This window comes from Dendropsophus ebraccatus, chromosome 3, assembly GCF_027789765.1.
Source record: "Dendropsophus ebraccatus isolate aDenEbr1 chromosome 3, aDenEbr1.pat, whole genome shotgun sequence".
Classification (NCBI taxonomy): Eukaryota; Metazoa; Chordata; class Amphibia; order Anura; family Hylidae; genus Dendropsophus; species Dendropsophus ebraccatus.
Genome location: NC_091456.1, coordinates 201,268,947 through 201,283,480, shown reverse-complemented (window position 1 = coordinate 201,283,480; position 14,534 = coordinate 201,268,947). Strand labels below are relative to the sequence as shown.

The window sequence follows — 14,534 nt, the reverse complement described above, 5'->3', positions numbered from 1 at the left end:
TATAGTACAGTGTATGTGTGTATATTATAGTACAGTGTGTATATAACACACAGATGATTGTGCTGGTCGTGCAGTTCACGGTGTGTATTATAATACAGTGTGTATGTGTATGTATTATAGTACAGTGTGTATGTGTATGTATTATAGTACAATGTGTATGTATTAGAGTACAGTGTATGTGTATGTATTACAGTACAGTGTATGTGTATGTATTACAGTACAGTGTATGTATTATAGTACAGTGTGTATGTGTATGTATTATAGTACAGTGTGTATGTATTATAGTACAGTGTGTGTGTATTATAGTAGTGTGTATATGTGTATATATTATAGTAGTGTGTATATGTGTATATATTATAGTATAGTGTATATGTATTATAGCACAGTGTGTATGTATTATAGCACAGTGTGTATGTATTATAGCACAGTGTGTATGTATTATAGTACAGTGTGTATGTGTATATATTACAGTACAGTGTGTGTGTATTATAGTACAGTGTGTATGTGTATGTATTATAGTACAGTGTGTATGTATTACAGTACAATGTATGTGTATGTATTACAGTACAGTGTATGTATTATAGTTCAGTGTATATGTGTATGTATTATAGTACAGTGTGTATGTGTATGTATTATAGTACAGTGTATGTGTGTATATTATAGTACAGTGTGTATATAACACACAGATGATTGTGCTTGTTGTGCAGTTCACGGTGTGTATTATAGTACAGTGTATGTATTACAGTACAGTGTATGTATTATAGTACAGTGTGTATGTATTACAGTACAGTGTATGTGTATGTATTATAGTACAGTGTATGTGTGTATATTATAGTACAGTGTGTATATAACACACAGATGATTGTGCTTGTTGTGCAGTTCACGGTGTGTATTATAATACAGTGTGTATGTATTACAGTACAGTGTATGTATTATAGTACAGTGTGTATGTGTATGTATTACAGTACAGTGTGTATGTGTGTGTATATATTATAGCACAGTGTGTATGTATTATAGTATAGTGTGTGTATTATAGTATAGTGTGTGTATATTATAGCACAGTGTGTATGTATTATAGTATAGTGTAAGTATTATAGTATAGTGTGTATATTATAGCACAGTGTGTATGTATTATAGTATAGTGTGTGTATTATAGTATAGTGTGTGTATATTATAGCACAGTGTGTGTGTATTATAGTATAGTGTGTGTATTATAGTATAGTGTGTGTATATTATAGCACAGTGTGTATGTATTATAGTATAGTGTAAGTATTATAGTATAGTGTGTGTATATTATAGCACAGTGTGTATGTATTATAGTATAGTGTGTGTATTATAGTATAGTGTGTGTATATTATAGCACAGTGTGTATGTATTATAGTATAGTGTGTATTATAGTATAGTGTGTGTATATTATAGCACAGTGTGTATATATTATAGTATAGTGTGTGTATTATAGTATAGTGTGTGTATATTATAGCACAGTGTGTATGTATTATAGTATAGTGTGTGTATTATAGTATAGTGTGTGTATATTATAGCACAGTGTGTGTGTATTATAGTAAATGTCTTGCTTGTCGTGCAGTTCACAGTGTGTGTCCGCCGCCGGGGTCAGACCGTATACCAGCAGGTCCTGTCCACTGAGCGTCCTCACACTCTACAAGGATGGAACTGGGGATACAGCGGCACCCAGGCCTACTACCATGCCTTGTATCCACGAGCCTGGACTGTCTATTACCTGCCCGGGCAGAGTGTTACCTTAACCTGCCGACAGGTATCTCCCATCATTCCTCATGACTATAAGGTAAGAGACATCATGTATAGTTTCCTGTCCTGGACAGTAGAATATTACGTCACAGCCCTCCATGTAGGATCAGGTACTGTTGGGTGTAAGGTTAGGGTTCCCCCATGTAGGATGAGGTACTGTTGGGGTATAAGGTTAGGGTTCCTCCAAGTAGGATCAGGTACTGTTGTGGTATAAGATTAGGGTTCCTCCATGTAGGATGAGGTACTGTTGGGTGTAAGGTTAGGGTTCCTCCATGTAGGATCAGGTACAGTTGGGTGTAAGGTTAGAGTTCCTCCATGTAGGATGAGGTACTGTTGGGGTATAAGGTTAGAGTTCCTCCATGTAAGATGAGGTAGTGTTGGGGTATAAGGTTAGGGTTCCTCCATGTAGGATGAGGTACTGTTGGGGTATAAGGTTAGGGTTCCTCCATGTAGGATCAGGTAGTGTTGGGGTATAAGGTTAGGGTTCCTCCATGTGGGATGAGGTACTGTTGGGGTATAAGGTTAGGGTTCCTCCATGTAGGATCAGGTAGTGTTGGGGTATAAGGTTAGGGTTCCTCCATGTAGGATGAGGTACTGTTGGGGTATAAGGTTAGGGTTCCTCCATGTAGGATGAGGTACTGTTGGGGTATAAGGTTAGGGTTCCTCCATGTAGGATGAGGTTCAGTTGGGTGTAAGGTTAGGGTTCCTCCATGTAGGATGAGGTACTGTTGGGGTATAAGGTTAGGGTTCCTCCATGTGGGATGAGGTACTGTTGGGGTATAAGGTTAGGGTTCCTCCATGTAGGATCAGGTAGTGTTGGGGTATAAGGTTAGGGTTCCTCCATGTAGGATCAGGTACTGTTGGGATATAAGGTTAGGGTTCCTCCATGTAGGATCAGGTACTGTTGGGGTATAAGGTTAGGGTCCCACCATGTAGGATGAGGTACTGTTGGGGTATAAGGTTAGGGTTCCTCCATGTAGGATGAGGTACTGTTGGGGTATAAGGTTAGGGTTCCTCCATGTAGGATGAGGTTCAGTTGGGTGTAAGGTTAGGGTTCCTCCATGTAGGATGAGGTACTGTTGGGGTATAAGGTTAGGGTTCCTCCATGTAGGATGAGGTACTGTTGGGGTATAAGGTTAGGGTTCCTCCATGTAGGATAAGGTTCAGTTGGGTGTAAGGTTAGGGTTCCTTAATGTAGGATGAGGTACTGTTGGGGTTTAAGGTTAGGGTTCCTCCATGTAGGATGAGGTACAGTTGGGGTATAAGGTTAGGGTTCCTCCATGTAGGATGAGGTACAGTTGGGGTATAAGGTTAGGGTTCCTCCATGTAGGATGAGGTACTGTTGAGGTATAAGGTTAGGGTTCCTCCATGTAGCATGATGTACTGTTGAGGTATAAGGTTAGGGTCCCTCCATGTAGGATGAGGTACTGTTGGGGTATAAGGTTAGGGTCCCTCCATGTAGGATGAGGTACAGTTGGGGTATAAGGTTAGGGTTCCTCCATGTAGCATGATGTACTGTTGAGGTATAAGGTTAGGGTCCCTCCATGTAGGATGAGGTACTGTTGGGTGTAAGGTTAGGGTTCCTCTATGTAGGATGAGGTACTGTTGGGATATAAGGTTAGGGTTCCTCCATGTAGGATGAGGTACTGTTGGGGTATAAGGTTAGGGTTCCTCCATGTAGAATGAGGTACTGTTGGGGTATAAGGTTAGGATTCCTCCATGTAGGATGAGGTACTGTTGGGGTATATGGTTAGGGTTCCTCCATGTAGGATCAGGTACTGTTGGGGTATAAGGTTAGGGTTCCTCCATGTAGGATGAGGTACTGTTGGGGTATAAGGTTAGGGTTCCTCCATGTAGGATGAGGTACTGTTGGGATATAAGGTTAGGGTTCCTCCATGTAGGATCAGGTACTGTTGTGGTTGTGGTATAAGGTTAGGGTTCCTCCATGTAGGATGAGGTACTGTTGGGGTATAAGGTTAGGGTTCCTCCATGTAGGGTCAGGTACTGTTGGGGTATAAGGTTAGGGTTCCTCCATGTAGGATGAGGTACTGTTGGGGTATAAGGTTAGGGTTCCTCCATGTAGGATGAGGTACAGTTGGGGTGTAAGGTTAGGTCCCCCATGTAGGGTGAGGTACTGTTGGGGTATAAGGTTAGGGTTCCTCCATGTAGGATGAGGTACTGTTGGGGTATAAGGTTAGGGTTCCTCCATGTAGGATCAGGTACTGTTGTGGTTGGGGTATAAGGTTAGGGTTCCTCCATGTAGGATGAGGTACTGTTGGGGTATAAGGTTAGGGTTCCTCCATGTAGGATCAGGTACTGTTGGGGTATAAGGTTAGGGTTCCTCCATGTAGGATGAGGTACAGTTGGGGTGTAAGGTTAGGTCCCCCATGTAGGGTGAGGTACTGTTGGGGTATAAGGTTAGGGTTCCTCCATGTAGGATCAGGTACTGTTGGGGTATAAGGTTAGGGTTCTCCATGTAGGATCAGGTACTGTTGTGGTGTAAGGTTAGGGTTCCTCCATGTAGGATCAGGTACTGTTGTGGTGTAAGGTTAGGGTTCCTCCATGTAGGATCAGGTACTGTTGGGGTATAAGGTTAGGGTTCCTCCATGTAGGATGAGGTACTGTTGGGGTATAAGGTTAGGGTTCCTCCATGTAGGATGAGGTACTGTTGGGGTATAAGGTTAGGGTCCCTCCATGTAGGATGAGGTACTGTTGGGGTATAAGGTTAGGTTCCTCCATGTAGGATCAGGTACAGTTGTGGTATAAGGTTAGAGTTCCCCTTTTCCTCCCCTCCCAGGACTCCTCCTTGCCGCTGGCTCTCTTTGTCTGGGATGTGGAGAACTCTTCTGCTGAGGAGGTGGAAGTTTCCATCATGTTCACAATGAGGAACGGAAGTGGCACTAAAAGTGATCAGGCCGGAGGTCACTGGAACGAACCATTCAGTCTGTGCCAGGAGGGAGACCCCGTGTGTGGTGTCCTGTTACACCACTGCACCAGCCCCAACCCCTTCACCCTGGGAATGGCCGTGCGAGAGAGGGTAAGACGTGTGACCACCAGGGGGTGTGAGAGGGTAAGACGTGTGACCACCAGGGGGTGCGAGAGGGTAAGACGTGTGACCACCAGGGGGTGTGAGAGGGTAAGACGTGTGACCACCAGGGGGTGCGAGAGAGGGTAAGATGTGTGACCACCAGGGGGTGTGAGAGAGGGTAAGACGTGTGACCACCAGGGGGTGCGAGAGAGGGTAAGACGTGTGACCACCAGGGGGTGTGAGAGGGTAAGACGTGTGACCACCAGGGGGTGTGAGAGGGTAAGACGTGTGACCACCAGGGGGTGTGAGAGGGGGTAAGACGTGTGACCACCAGGGGGGTGTGAGAGGGGGTAAGACGTGTGACCACCAGGGGGTGTGAGAGAGGGTAAGACATGTGACCACCAGGGGGTGTGAGAGGGTAAGACGTGTGACCACCAGGGGGTGTGAGAGGGTAAGACATGTGACCACCAGGGGGTGTGAGAGAGGGTAAGACGTGTGACCACCAGGGGGTGTGAGAGGGTAAGACGTGTGACCACCAGGGGGTGTGAGAGGGTAAGACGTGTGACCACCAGGGGGTGTGAGAGGGTAAGACGTGTGACCACCAGGGGGTGTGAGAGGGAAAGACGTGTGACCACCAGGGGGTGTGAGAGGGAAAGACGTGTGACCACCAGGGGGTGTGAGAGGGAAAGAAGTGTGATCACCAGGGGGTGTGAGAGGGTAAGACATGTGACCACCAGGGGGTGCGAGAGAGGGTAAGACGTGTGACCACCAGGGGGTGTGAGAGGGGGTAAGACGTGTGACCACCAGGGGGTGCGAGAGGGTAAGACGTGTGACCACCAGGGGGTGTGAGAGGGGGTAAGACGTGTGACCACCAGGGGGTGCGAGAGAGGGTAAGACGTGTGACCACCAGGGGGTGTGAGAGGGTAAGACGTGTGACCACCAGGGGGTGTGAGAGGGTAAGACGTGTGACCACCAGGGGGTGCGAGAGAGGGTAAGACGTGTGACCACCAGGGGGTGTGAGAGAGGGTAAGACGTGTGACCACCAGGGGGTGTGAGAGAGGGTAAGACGTGTGACCACCAGGGGGTGTGAGAGAGGGTAAGACGTGTGACCACCAGGGGGTGTGAGAGAGGGTAAGACGTGTGACCACCAGGGGGTGTGAGAGGGTAAGACGTGTGACCACCAGGGGGTGTGAGAGAGGGTAAGACGTGTGACCACAAGGGGGTGTGAGAGGGTAAGATGTGTGACCACCAGGGGGTGTGAGAGGGTAAGACGTGTGACCACCAGGGGGTGTGAGAGGGTAAGACGTGTGACCACCAGGGGGTGTGAGAGGGTAAGACGTGTGACCACCAGGGGGTGTGAGAGAGGGTAAGACATGTGACCACCAGGGGGTGTGAGAGGGTAAGACGTGTGACCACCAGGGGGTGTGAGAGGGTAAGACATGTGACCACCAGGGGGTGTGAGAGAGGGTAAGACGTGTGACCACCAGGGGGTGTGAGAGGGTAAGACGTGTGACCACCAGGGGGTGTGAGAGGGTAAGACGTGTGACCACCAGGGGGTGTGAGAGGGTAAGACGTGTGACCACCAGGGGGTGTGAGAGAGGGTAAGACGTGTGACCACCAGGGGGTGTGAGAGGGTAAGACGTGTGACCACCAGGGGGTGTGAGAGGGTAAGACGTGTGACCACCAGGGGGTGTGAGAGGGTAAGACGTGTGACCACCAGGGTGTGTGAGAGGGGGTAAGACGTGTGACCACCACGGGGTGCGAGAGAGGGTAAGACGTGTGACCACCAGGGCGTGGGGGTGTGAGAGAGGGTAAGATGTGTGACCACCAGGGGGTGTGAGAGGGTAAGACGTGTGACCACCAGGGGGTGTGAGAGGGTAAGACATGTGACCACCAGGGGGTGTGAGAGGGTAAGACGTGTGACCACCAGGGGGTGCGAGAGAGGGTAAGACGTGTGACCACCAGGGCGTGGGGGTGTGAGAGAGGGTAAGATGTGTGACCACCAGGGGGTGTGAGAGGGTAAGACGTGTGACCACCAGGGGGTGTGAGAGGGTAAGACATGTGACCACCAGGGGGTGTGAGAGGGTAAGACGTGTGACCACCAGGGGGTGTGAGAGGGTAAGACGTGTGACCACCAGGGGGTGCGAGAGAGAGTAAGACGTGTGACCACCAGGGGGTGTGAGCGAGAGTAAGACGTGTGATCACTGATGTTGCTGTAGGTCGGGCCCCTGTGATCACTGATGTTGCTGTAGGTCGGGCCCCTGGGGATCACTGTAGTTGCTGTAGGTCGGGCTCCTGGGATCACTGATGTTGCTGTAGGTCGGGCCCCTGGGATTGATCTGGTCCCTGTGGTTGGTCAGGCCCCTGGGATCACTGATGTTGCTGTAGGTCGGGCCCCTGTGATCACTGATGTTGCTGTAGGTCGGGCCCCTGGGGATCACTGTAGTTGCTGTAGGTCGGGCCCCTGTGATCACTGTAGTTGCTGTAGGTCGGGCCCCTGGGATCACTGATGGTGCTGTAGGTCGGGCCCCTGTGATCACTGATGTTGCTGTAGGTCGGGCCCCTGTGGTCACTGATGTTGCTGTAGGTCGGGCCCCTGGGGATCACTGATGTTGCTGTAGGTCAGGCCCCTGTGATCACTGTAGTTGCTGTAGATCGGGCCCCTGTGATCACTGATGTTGCTGTAGGTCGGGCCCCTGTGATCACTGATGTTGCTGTAGGTCGGGCCCCTGTGATCACTGATGTTGCTGTAGGTCGGGCTCCTGTTTTCACTGATGTTGCTGTAGGTCGGGCCCCTGTGATCACTGATGTTGCTGTAGGTCGGGCCCCTGTGATCACTGATTTTGCTGTAGGTCGGGCCCCTGTGATCACTGATTTTGCTGTAGGTCGGGCCCCTGGGATCACTGTAGTTGCTGTAGGTCGGGCCCCTGTGATCACTGTAGTTGCTGTAGGTCGGGCTCCTGTGATCACTGATGTTGCTGTAGGTCGGGCCCCTGTGATCACTGATGTTGCTGTAGGTCGGGCCCCTGTGATCACTGATTTTGCTGTAGGTCGGGCCCCTGGGATCACTGATGTTGCTGTGTAGGTCGGGCTCCTGTGATCACTGATGTTGCTGTAGGTCGGGCCCCTGTGATCACTGATTTTGCTGTAGGTCGGGCCCCTGGGATCACTGATGTTGCTGTAGGTCGGGCTCCTGTGATCACTGATGTTGCTGTAGGTCGGGCCCCTGGGATTGGTCTGGTCCCTGTGGTTGGTCAGGCCCCTGGGATCACTGATGTTGCTGTAGGTCGGGCCCCTGGGGATCACTGATGTTGCTGTAGGTCGGGCCCCTGTGATCACTGATGTTGCTGTAGGTCGGGACCCTGGGATCACTGATTTTGCTGTAGGTCGGGCCCCTGGGATTGGTCTGGTTCCTGTGGTTGGTCAGGCCCCTGTGATCACTGATGTTGCTGTAGGTCGGGCCCCTGGGATCACTGATTTTGCTGTAGGTCGGGCCCCTGGGATCACTGATGTTGCTGTAGGTCGGGCCCCTGTGATCACTGATGTTGCTGTAGGTCGGGCCCCTGTGATCACTGATGTTGCTGTAGGTCGGGCCCCTGGGATCACTGATTTTGCTGTAGGTCGGGCCCCTGGGATTGGTCTGGTCCCTGTGGTTGGTCAGGCCCCTGTGATCACTGATGTTGCTGTAGGTCGGGCCCCTGTGATCACTGATGTTGCTGTAGGTCGGGCCCCTGGGGATCACTGATGTTGCTGTAGGTCGGGCCCCTGTGATCACTGATGTTGCTGTAGGTCGGGCCCCTGTGATCACTGATGTTGCTGTAGGTCGGGCCCCTGTGATCACTGATGTTGCTGTAGGTCGGGCCCCTGTGATCACTGATGTTGCTGTAGGTCGGGCCCCTGGGGATCACTGATGTTGCTGTAGGTCGGGCCCCTGTGATCACTGATGTTGCTGTAGGTCGGGCCCCTGTGATCACTGATGTTGCTGTAGGTCGGGCCCCTGTGATCACTGATGTTGCTGTAGGTAGGGCCCCTGTCATCGGTCGGGCCCCTTTGATCATGCCTCTGTTTTCCTTCAGCCAGGAACCCAGGTCTCGCACTGTACGGCCTTTGACCCGTCTGGGATGGGCCAGGAAATATGGAAGGACCTCCTGGAGGACGGCCGGCTCAGCTCCCCTGCAGGTAACCCTGCCCCTCACCCCACACACAATGTCTAGGGACATGAGGAAGATATGTGTGCAGCGCCCCCTGCAGGACACTCACTATAACTATCCTCCGATAGGTGCAGCTTCTCCCACTGTGAAGGGACAGAAGATGGCGGGAGCGGTGGCAGCGGGCTGCACAATATCCCCCGGAGGACGGGGCACCCTGGAGTTCTGTCTCTGCTGGGATATGCCCAGGATCCAGTTTGGTTCTGGAGAGAAGGAGCATTACAGGTAGTACATGGCCCCCAGTCCTCCCAGCGCCCAGTGCTATTACCCTCACCATCCTGATGTTTTCTCTGCACCTCCTCAGACGCTACACACGGTTTTTTGGTCGGGACGGGCGGGCAGCTCCGGCCCTTTGTCAGTACGGTTTATCCCACTATGAAGAATGGGAACAGAAGATAAACACATGGCAAGACCCGATTTTACAGGACAGGTAGGTGGTGACTCGGTGGGGAGGAAACTTTCTGACGCTGACCAATGTGGAGTCTTTACAGGCTTTTCTTATCTACAGCCTATGCCGTACTCTTCTGTACTGAGCGGAGCCTTATCCTCCTGTACTGTGATTAGAGCCTTACCTCCTGTAATGTGATCAGAGCCTTATCCTCCTGTACTGGTATCAGAGCCTTATCCTCCTGTAATGTGATCAGAGCCTTATCCTCCTGTACTGGTATCAGAGCCTTATCCTCCTGTAATGTGATCAGAGCTTTATCCTCCTGTACTGGTATCAGAGCCTTATCCTCCTGTACTGTGATCGGAGCCTTATCCTCCTGTACTGTGATCAGAGCCTTACCTCCTGTAATGTGATCAGAGCCTTATCCTCCTGTAATGTGATCAGAGCCTTATCCTCCTGTACTGTGATCAGAGCCTTACCTCCTGTAATGTGATCAGAGCCTTATCCTCCTGTACTGGTATCAGAGCCTTATCCTCCTGTAATGTGATCAGAGCCTTATCCTCCTGTACTGTGATCAGAGCTTTATCCTCCTGTACTGGTATCAGAGCCTTATCCTCCTGTACTGTGATCAGAGCCTTATCCTCCTGTACTGTGATCGGAGCCTTATCCTCCTGTACTGTGATCAGAGCCTTACCTCCTGTAATGTGATCAGAGCCTTATCCTCCTGTACTGGTATCAGAGCCTTATCCTCCTGTACTGTGATCAGAGCCTTACCTCCTGTAATGTGATCAGAGCCTTATCCTCCTGTACTGGTATCAGAGCCTTATCCTCCTGTAATGTGATCAGAGCCTTATCCTCCTGTACTGGTATCAGAGCCTTATCCTCCTGTACTGTGATCAGAGCCTTATCCTCCTGTACTGGTATCAGAGCCTTATCCTCCTGTACTGTGATCAGAGCCTTATCCTCCTGTACTGTGATCAGAGCCTTATCCTCCTGTACTGGTATCAGAGCCTTATCCTCCTGTACTGTGATCAGAGCCTTACCTCCTGTAATGTGATCAGAGCCTTATCCTCCTGTACTGGTATCAGAGCCTTATCCTCCTGTAATGTGATCAGAGCCTTATCCTCCTGTACTGGTATCAGAGCCTTATCCTCCTGTACTGTGATCAGAGCCTTATCCTCCTGTACTGGTATCAGAGCCTTATCCTCCTGTACTGTGATCAGAGCCTTATCCTCCTGTACTGGTATCAGAGCCTTATCCTCCTGTACTGTGATCAGAGCCTTATCCTCCTGTACTGTGATCGGAGCCTTATCCTCCTGTACTGTGATTCCAGGGTAATGTGATCAGAACCTTATCCTCCTGTACTGTGATCAGAGCCTTATCCTCCTGTACTGTGATTCCAGGGTAATGTGATCAGAACCTTATCCTTCTGTACTGTGATCGGAGCCTTATCCTCCTGTACTGTGATTCCAGGGTAATGTGATCAGAACCTTATCCTTCTGTACTGGTTTCAGAGCCTTATCCTCCTGTACTGTGATCAGAGCCTTACCTCCTGTAATGTGATCAGAGCCTTATCCTCCTGTACTGGTATCAGAGCCTTATCCTCCTGTACCGTGATCAGAGCCTTTTCCTCCTGTACCGTGATCAGAGCCTTATCCTCCTGTACTGTGATCAGAGCCTTATCCTCCTGTACTGTGATCGGAGCCTTATCCTCCTGTACTGTGATTCCAGGGTAATGTGATCAGAACCTTATCCTCCTGTACTGTGATCAGAGCCTTATCCTCCTGTACTGTGATTCCAGGGTAATGTGATCAGAACCTTATCCTTCTGTACTGTGATCGGAGCCTTATCCTCCTGTACTGTGATTCCAGGGTAATGTGATCAGAACCTTATCCTTCTGTACTGGTTTCAGAGCCTTATCCTCCTGTACTGTGATCTGAGCCTTATCCTCCTGTACTGGTATCAGAGCCTTATCCTCCTGTACTGTGATCAGAACCTTATCCTCCTGTACTGGTATCAGAGCCTTATCCTCCTGTTCTGGTATCAGAGCCTTATCCTCCTGTACTGGTATCAGAGCATTATCCTCCTGTAATGTGATCAGAACCTTATCCTCCTGTACTGTGATCAGAGCCTTATCCTCCTGTACTGGTATCAGAGCCTTATCCTCCTGTACTGGTATCAGAGCCTTATCCTCCTGTACTGGTATCAGAGCCTTATCATCCTGTACTGGTATCAGAACCTTATCCTCCTGTACCGTGATCAGAGCCTTATCGTCCTGTACCGTGATCAGAGCCTTTTCCTCCTGTGCCGTGATCAGAGCCTTATCCTCCTGTACTGTGATCAGAGCTTTATCCTCCTGTACCGTGATCAGAGCCTTTTCCTCCTGTGCCGTGATCAGAGCCTTATCCTCCTGTACCGTGACTAGAGCCTTATCCTCCTGTACTGTGATCAGAGCTTTATCCTCCTGTACTGGTATCAGAGCCTTATCATCCTGTACTGGTATCAGAACCTTATCCTCCTGTGATCAGAGCCTTATCGTCCTGTACCGTGATCAGAGTCTTATCGTCCTGTACCGTGATCAGAGCCTTATCCTCCTGTACCGTGATCAGAGCCTTTTCCTCCTGTGCCGTGATCAGAGCCTTATCCTCCTGTACCGTGACTAGAGCCTTATCCTCCTGTACTGTGATCAGAGCTTTATCCTCCTGTAATGTGACTATAGCCTTATCCTTCTGTACTGTGATCAGAGCCTTATCCTCCTGTACTGTGACTAGAGCCTTATCCTCCTGTACTGTGATCAGAGCCTTATCCTCCTGTACTGTGACTAGAGCCTTATCCTCCTGTACCGTGATCAGAGCTTTATCGTCCTGTAATGTGACTAGAGCCTTATCCTCCTGTACTGTGACTAGAGCCTTATCCTCCTGTACTGTGATTAGAGCTTTATCCTCCTGTATTGTGACTAGAGCCTTATCCTCCTGTACTGTGATCAGAACCTTATCCTCCTGTACTGTGATCAGAGCCTTATCCTCCTGTACTGTGATCAGAGCTTTATCCTCCTGTAATGTGACTAGAGCCTTATCCTCCTGTACCGTGATCAGAGCCTTTTCCTCCTGTACTGTGACTAGAGCCTTATCCTCCTGTACTGTGATCAGAGCCTTATCCTCCTGTACTGTGATCAGAGCCTTTTCCTCCTGTACCGTGATCAGAGCCTTTTCCTCCTGTACCGTGATCAGAGCCTTTTCCTCCTGTACCGTGATCAGAGCCTTTTCCTCCTGTACCGTGATCAGAGCCTTTTCCTCCTGTACCGTGATCAGAGCCTTTTCCTCCTGTACCGTGATCAGAGCCTTATCCTCCTGTACTGTGATCAGAGCCTTATCCTCCTGTACTGTGATCAGAGCTTTATCCTCCTGTACTGTGATCAGAGCTTTATCCTCCTGTACTGGTATCAGAGCCTTATCCTCCTGTACTGTGATCAGAGCCTTATCCTCCTGTACTGTGATCAGAGCTTTATCCTCCTGTACCGTGATCAGAGCCTTATCCTCCTGTACTGGTATCAGAGCCTTATCCTCCTGTACTGTGATCAGAGCTTTATCCTCCTGTACTGTGATCAGAGCTTTATCCTCCTGTACAGTGATCAGAGCCTTATCCTGTACCGTGATCAGAGCCTTATCCTCCTGTACCGTGATCAGAGCTTTATCGTCCTGTAATGTGACTAGAGCCTTATCCTCCTGTACTGTGACTAGAGCCTTTTCCTCCTGTACTGTAATGAGAGCTTAAGGGCCTTATTACACGGAATGATTAGCGTGTGAAAAATCGTTATATTGTTCGAATTTATCATGGCGCAAAAACTGCCACCTGACACAGCCCCATAGAGCAAAGGATAAAAGCGCTATAAGCCGGGAATGGAGAGATTGTAAGGGACGTATATTTGGTAACAATGGTTTGAATTTTTTACCGGCCATCAGATACAATATAAGTTATACATGTTACATATCATTGTAATCGTAACGACCTGAGGAACATGCATAACAAGTCAGTTTTACCCCAGGGCGAACGGCGTAATAACACCCCCCAAATAAAAGAAATGCGTTTTTTGTTCAATTTCACCACACTTTGAATTTTTTCCTGGTTTCGCAGTGTAATTTATGGTAAAATTCAGCCGTCATTGCGAAGTACAATTAGTGGCGCAAAAAATAAGGATAAGGGCTGATGTGGGTCTCTAGGTGGAAAAATGCAAGTGCTATGTATGTATGTATGGCCTTATATACACAAGGAGGAAAAAAAGGAAAACGCAAAAACGACAATTGGCCCCGTCCTTAAGGGGTTAAACGATCATCGTTTTGTGTAATTTCAGGCAGCGATCGTTGATTTAGATCTGAACCTAAAATCATCGTTAATTTGTAATTCCACATTCGTTTGCTCAGGTTCCGCACTTAGTCACTAATCGCTCAGTGTAATTGTTTTGCTGGGATCAGGAGAGGTAACGATCGCAATAACCATTGTAGTAACAACCGCAATGACCATCGTAGTAACGATCACAATAACCATCGTAGTAACGATCGCAATGACCATCGTAGTAACTATCGCAGTAACCATCGTAGTAACTATCGCAGTAACCATCGTAGTAACGACCGCAATGACCATCGTAGTAACTATCGCAGTAACCATCGTAGTAACGACCGCAATGACCATCGTAGTAACTATCGCAGTAACCTTCGCGGTAACCATCGTAGTAATGATCGCAGTAACCATCGTGGTAAGAATCGCAGTAACCTTCGTGGTAAGGATCGCAGTAACGATCGTAGTTACGATCACAATAACCATCGTAGTAACAATCGCAGTAACCTTCGTGGTAAGGATCGCAGTAACCATGGTGGTATGGATCGCAGTAACCTTCGTGGTAAGGATCGCAGTAACCATGGTGGTATGGATCGCAGTAACCTTCGTGGTAAGGATCGCAGTAACCATCGTGGTAAGGATCGCAGTAACTATGGTAGTAAGGATCGCAGTAACCATCGTGGTAAGGATCGCAGTAACCATGGTAGTAAGGATCGCAGTAACCATCGTGGTAAGGATTGCAGTAACCATGGTAGTAAGGATCGCAGTTACCTTCGTGGTAAGGATCGCAGTAACCATCGTGGTAAGG

At 49.1% G+C, this 14,534-nt stretch overlaps 1 protein-coding gene across 5 annotated transcripts in view; it reads left to right on the top strand.

The window, feature by feature from the left end:
• Positions 1 to 14,534, top strand: part of GBA2 (glucosylceramidase beta 2) — a 133,205-nt gene that overhangs the window by 61,830 nt on the left and 56,841 nt on the right. For all 5 annotated transcript variants that reach the window (XM_069963378.1, XM_069963379.1, XM_069963382.1 and 2 more), the window contains exons 6-10: positions 1,586 to 1,804; positions 4,565 to 4,804; positions 8,872 to 8,974; positions 9,075 to 9,228; positions 9,308 to 9,433. In XM_069963378.1, coding sequence (XP_069819479.1) covers positions 1,586 to 1,804; positions 4,565 to 4,804; positions 8,872 to 8,974; positions 9,075 to 9,228; positions 9,308 to 9,433 — 842 coding nt within the window. The remainder of the gene's footprint in view (positions 1 to 1,585; positions 1,805 to 4,564; positions 4,805 to 8,871; positions 8,975 to 9,074; positions 9,229 to 9,307; positions 9,434 to 14,534) is intronic.